The 15,738-nt window shown below is 50.9% G+C and overlaps 2 protein-coding genes across 2 annotated transcripts in view; one reads left to right on the top strand and one right to left on the bottom strand.

Moving 5' to 3' along the window:
- The window catches only part of SRPRB (SRP receptor subunit beta), a 39,613-nt gene extending 35,144 nt beyond the window's left edge, over positions 1–4,469 (top strand). The window contains exon 7 of the mRNA XM_060011289.1: positions 2,485–4,469. Within this exon, the coding sequence (XP_059867272.1) occupies positions 2,485–2,698 (214 nt within the window). The 3' untranslated portion in view covers positions 2,699–4,469. The remainder of the gene's footprint in view (positions 1–2,484) is intronic.
- Positions 4,470–7,629: 3,160 nt separating this feature from the next.
- Positions 7,630–15,738, bottom strand: part of RAB6B (RAB6B, member RAS oncogene family) — a 58,586-nt gene continuing 50,477 nt past the window's right edge. The window contains exons 7-8 of the mRNA XM_060011290.1: positions 13,790–13,856; positions 7,630–12,136 (exon numbers count right to left, since the gene is read on the bottom strand). Coding sequence (XP_059867273.1) covers positions 12,072–12,136; positions 13,790–13,856 — 132 coding nt within the window. The 3' untranslated portion in view covers positions 7,630–12,071. The remainder of the gene's footprint in view (positions 12,137–13,789; positions 13,857–15,738) is intronic.

The following is a 15,738-nucleotide window of genomic DNA, read 5'->3' on the forward strand; positions in this document are numbered from 1 at the left end:
CTGGATCTTGTCTTTCTGGTGGGCAGGTCCACGTCTGGTGGTATGTTTTGGGGTGTCTGTGGACTTGTTATGATTTTAGACAGCCTCTCTGCTAATGGGTGGTGTTGTGTTTCTATCTTGCTAGTTGTTTGGCATAGGGTGTCCAGCACTGTAGCTTGCTGGTCGTTGAGTGAAGCTGGGTGCTGGTTTTGAGATGGAGATCTCTGGGAGATTTTCGCCATTTGATATTATGTGGAGCTGGGAGGTCTCTTGTGGACCAGTGTCCTGAAGTTGGCTCTCCCACCTCAGAGGCACAGCATTGACTCCTGGCTGCAGCACCAAGAGCCTTTCATCCACATGGTTCAGAATAAAAGGGAGAAAAAGAAGAGAGAGAGAGAGAGAGAGAGAGAGAGAGAAGGACGGAGGGAGGGAGGGAGGGAGGGAAGAGGATAAAATCAAATAAAATAAAGGAAGATAAAATAAAATAAAATTGTTAAAATAAAAAATAATTATTAAGAAAAAAAATTTTTTTTAAGGAAAAAAAAACGGACAGATAGAACCCTAGGACAAATGGTGACAGCAAAGCTATACAGACAAAATCTCACACAGAAGCATACACGTACACACTCACAAGAAGAGGAAAAGGGGAAAAAAATCATAAATCTTGCTCTCAAAGTCCACCTCCTCAATTTGGGATGATTCGTTGTCTATTCATGTATTCCATAGATGCAGGGTACATCAAGTTGATTGTGGATCTTTAATCCGCTGCTTCTGAGGCTGCTGGGAGAAATTTCCCTTTCTCTTCTTTGTTCGCACAGCTCCGGGGGCTCAGCTTTGGATTTGGCCCCGCCTTTGTGTGTAGGTCGCTGGAGGGCGTCTGTCCTTCGCTCAAACAGGACTGGGTTAAAGGAGCAGCTGCTTCTGGGGCTCTGGCGCACTCAGGCCCGGGGGGGAGGGAGGAGCACGGAGTGCGGGGCGGGCCTGTGGTGGCTGAGGCCGGCGTGACGTTGCACCAGCCTGAGGCGCGCTGTGCGTTCTCCCTGGGAAGTTGTCCCTGGATCCCGGGACCCTGGCAGTGGCGGGCTGCACAGGCTCCCGGGAGGAGAGGTGTGAATAGTGACCTGTGCTCACACACAGGCTTCTTGGTGGTGGCAGCAGCAGCCTTAGCATCTCATGCCCCTCTCTGGGGTCTGCGCTGTTAGTCGCTGCTCGCGCCGGTCTCTGTAGCTCCTTTAAGCAGCGCCTTGTTTTTTCTTGCCACCTGCCTGCTTGAGTTGGTATGTCAGTCTCCTCCTGCCCTTGGACTGGGCTTTACACCATCAGTTATACTGGTTCTCAGGCCTTTGGACAGGGACTGGAATTATAACCACTCGCTTTCCTGGGTTTCCAGTTTGCAGATGGCAGATGATGTGATTCTTAGTTTCCTTTATCACTCATATTTTTCTGGGCAGTTAAAGCATTTTTCAGTATGAGGAATATATAATCATGGTTCTCTCATTGTCCAGAACTGGGCACGTGGCCACGTCCAGCAGCAGTAGATACTGACTTCTTCTCTGGGCTCCAGCCTGCTGTCCCCACGACTGTCGCGGCTTCGGCCCCCGGGGCCCCTCCAGAGCCGGCAGCCTCAGTGAGGCTGCCCTCCCCTCGGGCTCCGGGGCAGTTCCATGACAGCGGAGGGAAGAGACCCCGAGCCGGGAGTTCCAGCTCTGTGGAAACGTGGGCTCCGTTCTCTAATTATTTGTTTTTAAAATACGTTTTACATCTATGTGTGTCTTTCTAAGCAAGGTATTTAGTTTTCCTGTGGATTCTTCACTAGTTTTCATGAAATCTTACAGCACCAAGAAACGCTTTATTTTGTAAGGAAGCAGATTGTCAGCCTGTATTCCTCTGCTTCTGGACAGCAGAAAGGGGGAGAGAAGTAGACAAATGAGCCTTGCTTTTGCAATTCTTATTAGGGCCAGCAGGTGGCAGTTAAGTGACTTAAATTGGGAAAGTGTTAGTGGTTAAAGAGATTGGAGAATAGTAATTGTACCCAAACTGGATATGAGAGTCTATAGTTTCTGGATTTCTAAGCTCTGTATCCAGATAGACTCAAGGTAAATATAAATACCCTATCTACCCACACTTCACTTTCAGAAACTTTTCAGAAAGGTTTTATAATACTTATAGCGGGTAATTTAAAACTGTATCTTAAAATGGCATCATGCAGGAAATGCTAGTAGAAGGGGGCACTGAACTGGAAGAAGGTTGGTGTGACCTTGGTTCATTAGTGCCCTCCTGTCATCTGGCCATGTTAGGTTGGATCCGTATCCTGTCTGTCCAAGAGAGTGACCTGTAAATGCAAATATTCAGCAATCCTAATAGCATAATTGACAGTTTTATGATGAAGTATTTAAATGAGTGCTGAAATATTTAGGAATTAATATGACTTCCTAAAGGCCTTTAATTGTTATATAAAAATTAAGCTCTTTTTGCTTCCTGACTCATTTTCCTTTTGTCTCACAGCAATACCTTACGAGTCACCCGTTCTGCTGCCCCCAGCATACTGGACAGTTCTAGCACTGCCACTGCTCAGCTGGGAAAGAAAGGCAAAGAATTTGAATTCTCACAGTTGCCCCTCAAAGTGGAGTTCCTGGAGTGCAGTGCCAAGGGCGGAAGAGGGGACGCTGGCTCTGCTGACATCCAGGACTTGGAGAAGTGGCTGGCTAAAATCGCCTGAGGGCCAGATGCAAACACAAGACGGGAGTGTGTATGTGTGTGACTGACAGTTTTGGAAAAGGATGTGGTGGTCTGGAGTTGATAAAGAAGGGGTACAAATATAGTTAGGAACTTTTCCTTGTTCTGGAAACAAATTATTGTTGAAACCAGTGTGGAAGTTTTTAAGTTCAGTTCTCCCTTATTGCTTTCAAGCTAGTTAGTTTTATTTGATTCGTGTCTTCCCTTTTCAAAGTGTATGTAAGGTCCCTTTAGCATATGCTTGATGTAAGGTCAAGGTCTAACAAGCCGACCTCACGTAGAGAGGATATTATCATGAGAATATAATATCATCTAAAATGTTTTCTTGTCCTCTGCTTCTGTGCTTTGGTCTCTTTTTCCTGGAAACAAACCTGTCTGTGTATGGAACTGGGTGATTTCCAATTGCCTTTGACATTCATGGGCAGTACATCATCTAGTCCTCTGTGAATTTTCAGATTTGTAGGTGCAATTACAATATGGTCTCCGACATGTGAAGGAAGGTTGAAAACAGCAGGGCTGTGTTGACAGTGGTCTGTTCTTCATCAGCTCAGTGACTTGTCCACACTCCAGCCTCATAGCACTTAGGTTTCAAAAACATGTTGTGAACCCTAGGAGTCGTCCCCAGGTGATAGAACTATAAGCGCTAAATCCCCCAATGCTACTAAAATGTACACTAGAAATGTACGTTCTAGTGGTTTCCCTTAACTGGGGAATATGTGGAGATTTAGAAGCTGTTCTGTTTTTCTGGATGCGTGAATGCTCCTGGGCTATCTTCATGTGCTGTTTGATGAGCTCCTATCTTGTACTGTCAGCTTGAATGCTGTGGAACAAATACAAAATGAAAAAAGTTCTCTGTAGATTTTTAAAGTGCATGTTCACTGATGGTTTAAGAAAAATGGCATTTTCAAAGTGATGTTCTTCGCTGTCTTCTTAAATGTATGGCTTTTTTAATGGCTTTTATAAATGATTAATACATTTCATGGTAAACAAAACAGCCTGTCTAGCTTAAAGCATTTAAATAGAGTGGTAGAGTAGGTACAAATGGGAGCACGTTTTAGGATTCAGGCCCAACTCCAGGTTTCCAGGGCCTAATGATTGCAGTGTACGTAAGAAGAAACTCTTCAATCCCTAGCTCACACACTCAGGGACAAGCCAACTAAAGCCTCAAAGGAGACAAGGGTGGCTGTGGATAAGTGAGACACTAATCGCAGAGCAGTGTGGGAAGTGCAGTTAACGGGAGAGGCACAGGGTGCTCCAGGAGTGTGCAGTGGGGTGCCTAACCCAGTCTTGAGGGATGGGGAGAGGCAAAGGAGAAAAGCATGGAGCTGATGACGTCCCAGTGAGTGTGGCCCCCACGTACATACACTACGGCCCAGGCCTCTGCCTGCTGTCTCCCCTTCCTGTGTGTCACTCTGGCTCCGAGTGAGGGGACCCCAGGGCCCCTCCTCCCCCGCCCGCACACCCTGCATCACACACCTTGCTGCTGGAGTATGAAATAAACCCAAGCTCGCGCGGAGAAGACGTTAAGCGTATGACCGTGGCAGGGTTCTTACTGGGAAGCCTCACTGCTGCTAATGTTATTACTGTCTTTTGGACTCTTTCTTGCCCTTTCCTTATTAGCCAAGTAGTAATTTAAGGAAGTGGGTAAGATCAGTGAACCGGAAGCCCAGAAGGAATCTGATGAATGTGACATGTTCACATAATCATAGGTAATGCTCACCTGAATAAACATCAATGGCTTGATGCTTCCGTTAAGAGGCGTGTGTGTTCTCTCAGCTTTTTTGATGTTTTTTTCTGGTAATAAACTGTTTTACTTTATTGGAGGAAGCAATACACAGAACAAGTGACTTGAAGAAGGGGAGCAAGGTTGAATTTTATTCAAGACCTAAAGATGATCTTTTGCAAAAGGAAAGTTATGTCTCAAACAGTGATTCTCAGATGTTAGTGTGCATCAGAATTAACTGATGCCTGTTAAAGAGCTCACCTGAGGACCCTGCTTCTGAACATTCAATTCAGCAGTAGATCGGGTGTGGTCTCAGGAATCTGCATGCTTAACGTGACCTCTACCAAGCACCTGGGGCTCCTGGGCGCACCCTCACAGGTGATGTGGCCTCCTGTAGTATCATGCGTGCCTTTAGTGTGTTTCGTTTCTAAGTTCTTTGGGCCACAAGCCCTGTGTAGTTTTGCTCACAGGGTGAAGGAAGCAGGCAGCCCGCATAGTCCCATCCTGCTTCCTAACCCTGTGCCACAGTCATCCCACTCTTGTGGGTCTGGGCCAGGGTGAGGTCATGGTGACTAGTCCTTGGGAGCTTGGAAGGGTTTTCAATGGGAGGTCAAATTATTTTCTTGTGGCACTGAACCCGTTCAGCCAAAGTAGGCCCATTTCTTCATGGGATGGCGAGTATGGCCAGAGTGGAAAGAGGGATGTCAGGTCACAGGGACCAGCAGACTAGGCATGACTGTATGTCACAGGTGAGACAGCTGTGGCTTGAAACACCTCCTTGGGAACACGGCAGTGTCTGAGCCACCGCATGTTGGGGCCGCTGAGACCTGCTCCCGGGGCAGCTGCCACCTGATGTGAATGGCCCTGTGCCCTGCGAGTGGGGAGGGGCAGGCGTGGTGTGGTGCCGGTGTGGAGACAACTGTGACGAGCAAGCCCTGGGCACTCACTGTCCTGGTACATACCACCCGCTTCCGGAATGGGGTCTCCGTGGGTACTGAGCACACCCGCACACTGAGGCCACCTGTTTCTTCCAGCTCTTTCAACACTTTCCGAGCATTTGGGGGCCTTGGTAGCCCCTCTGCTGCCAGGTGCCTGACGGTTTGCTGGGATCTTAGCTCCTGACCAACAACAGCTGCTATTGCTGGGGAGACCCTGAGGTCTGCTCCTTATATTTCCCCACGCCCTGTGTCTCAGCACCCCTGGGATTCCAGTGGTCCTGCTGTGTGTGAGGCACTTGGCTGTGTTCTATTGGTTTGAGATCATTTCAGCCAGAATGTTATGCTTTTTTTTTTCTTTCTTAAGGTTTGATTTAGAAAGGAATTATCAAAGCTTCAACTGGTTATGCCCATTCTCACCTAAAGGTGCATTAGCAGCAGTTTAGATGCTAACCTCTTCTATTTCAGCCCTTCAGTTACTTAAAGGAAGGTGGTTGGTTACCTGACCTGACTTCTGCACAGGCCAGTAGTCCCACTTCCTTGTTCAACTACGAAGCCCTAAACTGTTGACTACTCACAAGAGCCGTGTATGGCGTTTACTCATTCAGAAGACGCCAGGCACCGTACCCAGCTCCGGGAATACTAAGTATGGCACAATTCCTGCTTTTATGGGCATATGGTCACTTTCTGAGGTGAAGAAATGTGCCCTTTCCATGCGGCCCCTGCTCTCCCCTCATTAGCATGGGCTCCATCTTAGCTATAATGAGCCGCACCCCCCTCCCCCCACTGCATGGGCCCCAAGGTCAACTGCCTCAGGGCTGCCCTCACCTTCGCCCTTTCTCGTGCTGCTGCGCCACCCTTGCAGCCCCAACCTGACCCGTGTCTCAGTGTCTCCTGCGATCCCAGCATCCACCCTGTGGTCCTGTCGTGGGTGAGGCACTTGGTGTTCTTTTGACTTAAGAGGTTTTTGTTTCAACTAAAATATGCTTTTTAAAAAAATTTGCAGTTAGCACAGGATTATCAAAGCTCCTGTCTGCACCCTTGGTCACTGAACAGCAAAACACAGCTACAGTGATAGGGAAAGCCACCTTGAGCGACATCCCTTGATGGCAAGCAGGGCACTCCAGGTAGGACATTCACCACAACCCTAATCTTCACATTCACGTCTGGGGAAGCCCAACAGTGCTTCCTTCACCCGCGGGGGAAGGGGTTGCTAGGCGTCCGTGTAAGCACCATGCTCAGGGAGGTGACCCACTCCCCTTCCTGTCTGCAGTTGCGTGGCCCTGAACACCACAGTCTTGGGGAATGACTGCTTGTCCGGAACAGCTTTACTCTGGCTTTGATCTGGTCCGTACAAGCACGTGCACTTTGGCTCTCAGGCCCGGTGCCTCCTCTACCTTACAGTTTACACCTGGCAGCCAGGAAAGTTAGGCTCAGTGGGCAGGGACACCTAGTTCCTGTTCCTCCTAATCAGAGATGGCTTCCTTGAGGTGGCAGATTGGAGGGTGTTCCAGAAACTTTAGTACCTTTAAAGGGGAAAGATAATTTTAGTGAAGTTGAACTTGATGAAGAATAAGACCTGGTGAACTTGGCTTTCCCTATAGCCCCAGGATTCCCAGCATTATCAGACCAGGGCAATTCTGGGCCTAATCTTGGCCTTCGTGTCCTCTTTGGATTGGTCCTACCACTCTCTTGGCCTTCAGGGCATTTTTTAGTCTGGAGGTGACTGAGACCTGAAGGGCCGTCTCAGGGAGGTTCTCTGATTGGTGTGGGGTGCCGCTGGAGGGGTACGAGGCAGCTTAGTGTCATCTGAAAGGTGATTATGGTTCACCTTGAATTCTTGCCTTTAAATACTTTCTAGAAATCACTGGAAGGGAGATCCAGCCCCTGTACCCACCCTTCCTAACCCTCATCCATGGCGAGTGGAAAGCAGGGATGACAGGAGGTATCACACAGCCCTGAGTCTCAGTTCTGCCTGGAGTTTCCATCAGCCTTTAGACAGAATGCAGATTATGGAAGTGTGTGGATTTAATCTTATTAGTGGGTCCTGCCTTTTCCCCCTTCTGAATTGGAAAGCCCAGGTGAACAGAAGGGAGAAGCAAAGGGCTTTGGATGGTGAACACACCACCGGGACATGAGAGGAGGGTCTTCGTGGAGAATGCACTTGAAGAAACCTGTGTTGTCCACACCATGGCCCGCGTCCCCACCCATATATGACTGCACCACTTAGAAGCATTAGACAAGAGCCTTTGTGTTGAGAATTAGGACAGTTTATTGTTTGATCAACATGCTGAGTCTTCCACATTTTACACAGTTTTATGTAAAGTCAATGTGGCCATTTAAATCTGCTGAGCCAGTGAGAGATGGAAATGCCACCCTCTGTGCTCCTCACGGCCAATCACTTTTATGGGGACGGGCGAGGGGGAAGGTGACACACACGTGATACAGGCTGGCCGTCGATGTATGGAGGCTTCGCACTGGAAGGAAGGTCTGAACCCCACTGCAAGGATAAACCACGCCCTGCCTGGAGTGTCAGCCACACAGGGAGGCGGGGGGTCTGGTGTCCAGGGAGTTTACACACTGAGAGCTCAAGGTTTCGGAACACTGAAACAGTCCATTTCAAACAAAAAGTCCAAAGGGTGCCCTGGTCTGACAATCAGAGTGGACTTGGGGACTGGCCCTTCTTTGCAATGGAGGAGCCTGAAATGTACATGGGTTCTTTCCTGCCTCACTCGGCTATGCTGGACAGACTTACATCCGAACCAGAGTAGAGATGGCCTGAGGAGCACGCGTGCCCAGCAGCCCTGTGTGCCAGCGGACCGTCACATTTGTTACACACAGGTCAGCAATGGATGAAGAGTGGAAACACCTTGGTTCTGACTGCTTCTGGCTTACTGGGTGACCGTAAGCAAGTCACCCTTTTCAGTCTTGGTTTTCCTGCCTTGGCATAAGAAGGGTTCTGAGCTCTCCACCTCGATCAGCTGTAGCCAGGGGACAATGCCTCACATTTTTGGGGGAGAGGTAGTTAGGAAACTAGTGCGCACGGGTTAATGCACAGACACTTCAGCTCAGCTGCCCTTTGTGTGGCTCAGACATACCTCACAGCGCTCGGCTACGTGTTCTCACATCCTGACATCCTCACCCGCCTTCCGCCATGTGAAGGAATGAGGCTGCTCTGCCTGCAGGACACCGAAGCCAGCGGTGCCATTACTGTCACACCTGGTACTTGTGGGCAGGGGCTCCCAGCACTGACTGGCCACCAGGAAGACAGAGACATTGCACTCAAGATGTGTTCTGCACCCTTAGCTACCACCATACAACCCTTGTTTCTGTTGCCTGAGACACTGGAACTGATCTGGCCATTGCTCCTCGAACCTGGGACATTCCAGACCGATTGGGGATGCTGTCAGGAAGAGAGTCGTGACGATGATGGCAGGGAGGCCTCTGACTGAGTCAGCACTTGCTCGCCTTGGACCACACAGCTGCAGTTCTAGCGCTCAAGATGCTGGTACCACACTTTCACTCCGGCACATGTGTGCATTCATAAATATGCTTCCTGCTTTTCCCACCGTGTGCTCAATTTTTCAGATGCCCACAAAACAGGAGCTTTACTGACAGCTTTTCTTTGAGATTCCGCAAAGTAAAAAAGAGGGCTACAGAAGATGACCCTGCTCTACTCCCAGGTCAGGGCTGCTCTGTGGGGAGAGAGACTGAACCACGGGCTAAACTGAGATCCTTTCCTAAAAGGATTCCTCCCCTTTGCCTGGATTTGGCAACGGTGGGATACTCTCACTGCGTATGCTGAGGAATTTCATGATATTTTCTTCAAGGGAACCTGATCATTTCATTATTGAACCTTAACCCTGAGACAAGATCCTAGCTACAAGCAAGAGGGCAGTGATGGCACCTGCCCAAAACGGGAGCCAAGGAGCCAACACCCTTCTGTGCTGGAGGTCTGGCTGCCCTGACAGACCCAGGAATGAGGGGCGGAGATGAGGCCCAAGGAGGGTGCCCATGGAGCGGTGTGGCACCACCAAGATGGGAGGATGAGGGGAGGCAACCGCCCTCACCTGCAGAGGCCCACGGGGCTGGGAGAGCCCGGGCTCAGGAGAGAGGATGTTGTGTACGCACTGGAAAAGGAGGGCTCACCTACGCCACATCAAGCCACATTGTATCTACTGAGTCTCTTACTATTCTTCTAGGCTGTGATGGAAAAAAAAGTGGTGCCTTGGGTATGTGTGCACATGAGAAGAGGACTTTCTACCTTTTTTTACAAGAATGTTTTAAGAAAAAGTACTCTTAGTACCAAGAACATAAAAATCCACCATCCATTCATTCACTGAGACCCAAAGAGATCCCTGCAAATGGGGCTGTCCCAGGGGCCACAAGCAATGGCCCTCACTGCCAGCCAAGCCGGGTGCTGTCACCTGGACTCCTATGAATTCTCACCAGGTAAGTAAGCACTCTTCCAACAAGCACCACTTGGGGGTGTGCCATGGTGGGGCTACGGGCCCACGTGGGCATGCACACCTGTGCTTACAAGTACAGACAGAAAGAGTGCACATATTCCCAGGGGCTAGTTTTGCCTGTAGTTAACAAATCTATGCAGTATTTTATTGATGGCAAGACAATCACAAGTTTTGGGACAATATTAAGTATTTCTTATTTCAACACGCTGCAGTACTTTTGAATTTCCAAAACTGTTATCACAATGCAAGTTCCAACTTGAGAGGAGGAAGAACAAGAATATACATTGAGCACATGAATCTCTGTGAGAATGTGTGTGTGGAAGGTGTATACACAAATCTATCTCTATATATAATTATGTACACACATATAAAAACTCAACACTTGACACTGGAATTACGTTCGTACATTGGTCTATGCCTTCTGGAAGAGGAGCTCAGTGGGAATCCTGCTTCCTCTTTTCTTCACCCGAAGATACACTCCTCTCTAAAGATCAGCTCTGACACACAGTCTCTCCTTAGCTGAGTGTGTGACAGACCCACTGGACAACTTATCAATGAGTCCTGCCAGGTCCTGCTGCACTTACAGGCTGCCAGTTTGGATTAGTTTCTGAGAAGTTCCAAGTTCATTGCAATAACTTGTCAGAGCCCTGCTTTATGGAGGAATTTACCCCCTACCACACCCCAGATGGTCATTTAGCTCAATTATGACAAGCCCAATAGCAGCCTGGAGGAAGAGTCAATGCCGGCTTGGAGGGCAGGGCTTACCGATTTTGGCCAGAGTGGCTGCCCACTGCCTGGCTTTGGGCCAGCTCAGGGGCGGTGAGTCTGGGTCTATTTGGAATGCTGGCCAAGCAGGCTACATCACTTAGTGAAAGAGAGAGTTCTCTTCAGAGATTTTACAGATAGGTCCTCAGGTCTAAGTCCTCTCAGAAATGAGTCAAACATGGCAAGGACGTCTCTCTGGGAAGCCTTCTGGGGACCCCACTTCAGCCCTACCCTCAGGCAAGCAGAGTGCTGCTACAATAGCTGCAAAGGTCTGTGCACAAAGGTTTCAACTGCACTGTGCCAGAGTGGCAGAAACACGTCAAGAAGTCAGCTTTTGCAGAACAGCATCAACAGTATTAGCAACCAAGGATTGGCAAACATGCATCTTCCAGGTGGCAGTTCTGCAGACCCTGCCTTCCCCAATCACAGACGGGCCAATACTGTGTGATACAGGCTCCAGCTTTCCTGGCATCCAAGGAGGAGGGCTTCAGGGGACACACACTGACATTCCATTTGCCCTTCCCTTCCCTGCAACCCAGATGTGTGTGCTGATCGCTGGACAGGTTGGCTAAAACATTTTCAGAACTACACATGGTGCCCCCAGTCTATAAACCAGCCCACAGTTGCCAACAGCACCCCGTCCTTCCTTCCTTCCCATGACCTCTTGTTCTGCCAATCACTAGGCGGACCACAGAGAGTGGAAGGTTGCCTGTGGCGAGTGCCCTCTCAAGGCTTTTCAGGGAGGGGAAAGAGGCAGAAATAATTCCAGTGGGCCTGCGGCTGGGCCCCCTGCAGTTCACAAGGCCTTAATTTCAGCTCGGGGCCGTGACTAATGCCCCACTCTGGCCATGGAAGAAGGACAGAGTCACAGCTGCCTCTTCAGAGGCTGTTTCATTCAATCAGTGTTTGATTTAACCAGGTAGGGCCTGTTTGGTGGATGCTGGTTGGTCTGGGCCAGACAGCCCGGGGATTGGAACCTAATTAAATCGCCCAGTTAATTGTTTAAATGTATTGGTCTGGGGGTGGGAGGAGAGCAGAGGTGATGAACCGTTCAAAGAGGACAGGAAGGAGGAGGTGTGTGGAAAAGGTTCTCTGTAAGTTTACAAATATACAAAAACAAAAAAGCACATCTTTCAAATAAAAATGACTACATTTTTATCTGGCAAAAAGTTGTATACACATGGTTTAAATTTTTTTTTAATTTTAACAGTTTTTGGCAATCTTAATAAAGTACAATATATTACAACCAAACCAAAAAATAGTTGTTTAAGTAACAGCTGTTAAGAGTGACGTGATCCCTGATGCCCAGCCTCCCTCCCCATCCCACCCGACTCCTAGAGACAGAGAGAAAAGAAAAATCCTCCCATCTGGATAAGCTCATCTCCCACCCCCCTTAGGAAGCTAACCAATAGGAAGCAACACAACAAGCGAGTAGTGTTAAAGGAAGCCTGCGGTCAGGCTGCATTAGCAGGAGCAGCCACCCTCGCTGGCCGGAGGCTCCTGGGGTTTGTCCAGCTTGATGTCGATCACTGCAGGGGGCGGGGCTAAGGAAGATGACGCTCTCGGAGCTCCCACCCCCGCTCCTGCTCCGGTGCCCCCTAAGTTGCCCTGCGCAGCCCCTCTGTCCCTCAGCAAACACCCAGGAACTTGCTCTTTTCTTTGCCTGGGTGGGAAGGATGCAGGGTCACCAGCTCCCACCCTTCCACCTCTTCCCCGACCCTTCCACATGCCCTCACCAGTATCCACCAGAAGTAAAACTTGTCCTGGGCTGTGGGACCATCATCTAAACACAGGCCCGACAGACCCTTTCTTAGAAGGCTTCTCGGTGACCAGCCTCGGCCTCGGCCTTGTTACCTATCAGCCCCACCCCAAAGTGCCCAGGAGGTGGAGCCTGCCGGCCGGGCATGGAGCCCACCTCACAAAGTACAGGGCTACACGGGCCTTGCCCAGGTGGGCACAGCAACCCTGACCCCTCAAGCTCCCGTCAGAACGGGTCGCTTAGACCCTTAGGCTGTTGCTGTGAGAACCCACATCCCTGGGGAAGGGTGTCAGCATAGCCCCTCTCCAGCCCTTTCCACGGGCGCCGTGGGGACTGTGGGCTGGAGAAGCACGGATGGGAACCGCCAGAGGAGCGGGTGCAGAGTGCACAGCCAGGCCGCTCCCTCTGCCCTCACCAGGCTGAAATCTCAGTCAGGCCAGGCCAGGCCTGGTCACGGCACTGCACAGAATCGTCCTTCCTGTGGGGCTGGGAGTGGGTAGGGGTTGAAGCAGCCCTGCTATGGGACCTGCTGCCCGTGTCCTAGGGAGGTTTTGTGGTCCCTAGGTAAGGACGATGGGAGAGCTTCTTCAGAAGTTAAGTACTATAAAAAGCCATGCTTCCCCTAAAGACCACTTACCACCTTCCCCCCTTACCACTTTTTGGCCACCTGGCCATGGCATATTCTGAGTATGACTTTGTCCATGACTTTTCCTGATTTTCCCTAAACCCCAATCTTCTTATGCACATTTTTATCCTGTTTTGTGTGTACGCAGCGTAAATATACATAAACACACATTATTTATAACATGGTAGACTATAAATAAACTAGTAAATAGACAATGAACAACTGCCTTCCTTCCCACTGGGCAAATCAGACCACCTCTCTGAGCCTCGGTTTCAGCTTTTGGGTGTGGCCTGAGTTCTGGGGTGGACGGTGTGAGTGGTGTGCAGACCCTGCCCCCAGAGCAGTGGGGAGGCCTGGGCTGTGCAGGGCAGGCAGGGGAGGAGACACCTGGTGGGGCAGTCGTCTCGCATAGAGGAGGTTGGGCCATGCTGAAATCACGTCTGAGTGCACGGAAACGGAGATTCTACTTGTCCCCATGAAACACAAGTCTGTGTTCACTGGAAAGAAGGGCACTTACTATCTCTCACTCCCCACACTATCACTCCACACACATCCCTCTGGCATTCCCACACTGTTTTGGAAGCTTAGGTGGTTCGAGCTGGATATGGTCTTAAGGACCTTGGAGTTCAGCCTCATCCCTGTACAGAGGAGGCCCCACAGAACAGCTATCTGCCAGGAAGGCTGGCCTGGAGAACTGGCAAGGGTCTGCCCACTGTTCTAACATACCACGTGGATAAATCAATGAATAAATGGCTTCTGCAGCACATCTTTCACTCACTTGTCAAAGGAAAAGGATACTGCCTTCTTTGCTTTTCTCCTGGACGTTCTCCATTCCAGGCAGAGCCGAGGCCACACGTCGGAAGAGCTGGGGAGAGGAGGAGATGCAGCATGAGCCCCCATCCTTCCCCTCCTGCTGCCGGTGTCTCCACCCTCTGCCTCTTCTCACCCTGACCTCGGGCTCTGCTCTCTTTCTGTCCCACTGACTGCACCCTGGACAGCAGGGGCTGCACCTAACTTCTCCCACCTGTGCCCCCAGCATGGCGTTGGGCCCCGGCAGGGCTCTCACCCAGGCAGGCTGGCCACAGGGTCACGAGAGGCTGAGTGTGGGTCATGGTGATGGCAGGGACCTACCCTAGTGCAGAAAACGATCTAGGTCCTGGGAGACAAGCTTCTGGCCCGCTGCCCATGTAGGGACCTGGTGTGGGGAAGGGACTTTCGACCTGCCCTTGAGACAATGACCCTCTCCTCAGGGAGCCCTGCGAGTCCACGGGCATCGGGGCAGCTGGGAGTCAGGGCCACACAGTCACAGCGGAGATTTTTTTGGAGGGAATAAGGACACAGGAGTGTGAATGTGACATTGTGGGTTTGCTTGGTTGTGGGTGAGTGCGATGTGCATATTGCGTGTAGAGGAGTATGGGTGGTGTGGTGTGGATGTGTGGCATCTGTGGGGGGGGGAATGAGTGTGTATGGTGTGTACATGTACACATGTGGGGTTTCTGTGCGTGTAAGCCTGAAAAGTGTGCATGAGAACTGTGTGCGTGTGGTTGTGTGCGTGCGTGGAACCTAGCGGGTGACGGCAAGTACAAGGCAGAAACACAAGGCACCAGAAGATCCTCAATTCCCTCCCATCTCTCTACAAACACCAACTGCAGGAACTAGGTGAGCTCTGGGCTTAAAACTTCTCCACTGCCTGAGCTCTCTGAAGACAGGGTGAGTCTTATTCAAGGTCTCACCGCAGAGCCCAGCCACATGGGAGCACCCAGGCTGGGTGACAGGACCAAGGGCGGTAAGGGTCCGGGCGGGGAAGCCACTGGTGGGCTCTGCGTGGTATGGACCTGTGGGCAGGCTGCAGGGGGGCTCTGAGCGTGGCTGGCAGAAGTGGGAGTTAGATGGAAGCTCTTGGGGTCACATGGGGGCTTCTGAGAGCAGATATGCTCACGTTCAGAGTCCAGGAGGCTACATTGCATGGGGATGCCTCTCCACCACACAGGCTTAGAACTGACCATATACAACTCCGGCTCAGACCATCGCCTGGCTTCCAGAGCAATCCGGAAAGGGGGGCATCGGCATCTCCCCGACCATGGGGGCAGAGGCTACCTGCCCTCGGGGCTGCTGCCCTCTGCTTCCCTGCCCCCCAAGCCTTTCCATCAGGGCCGTGCAGAGCAGCAACCAGTGTCTCCTGCAGGCCTCCAGGGACAGGTAGCTCCCTCCTCCAGGTGACACCATGGCCACCCTGGCCTTATTCCGAAGGAGGCTGGGAAGGGGATGGGAGGGAAGAGAGCCATGTTGATGACCCTCCAACTGGGGTGGGGGCACTGAGTCCTGGGAGCTCGGGGCCTCCCATTCTGTCCCTTTCTGCTCCTCTGCCACCTCCCACTGGCAAGGCACTGCCCAGGCTGGGTAAAGCCTCACTGCGTGAGGCCGGCTGCCGCAGTGGCAGCTTGTCTAGTGCCCCTGGACACTGCTGGGGGCGGCAGGGCAGAAGTGACCCCCAGCCAGGCCCCGACACTCCTCCAGTGGCACCTGTGCCCATGCCGGTCCCCTGGCCCAGGCTGCCCCCTCTCATCACCTCTCTGAGTCCTCTTTTCCCTGCAGACAGGGGTTCCTCACCTTCTTTTGAACCAAAGATTCCTTTGGCAGGCTGGCGAAGCCTATGGGCTCCTTTTAAGTGTGTGAAATGAATTACATATAAGTTTTATGTAAAGGAGACCATTTAGTATTGAAACAAGCTTCTAAAATCTTTAAAG

This window comes from Delphinus delphis, chromosome 4, assembly GCF_949987515.2.
Source record: "Delphinus delphis chromosome 4, mDelDel1.2, whole genome shotgun sequence".
NCBI lineage: Eukaryota > Metazoa > Chordata > Mammalia > Artiodactyla > Delphinidae > Delphinus > Delphinus delphis.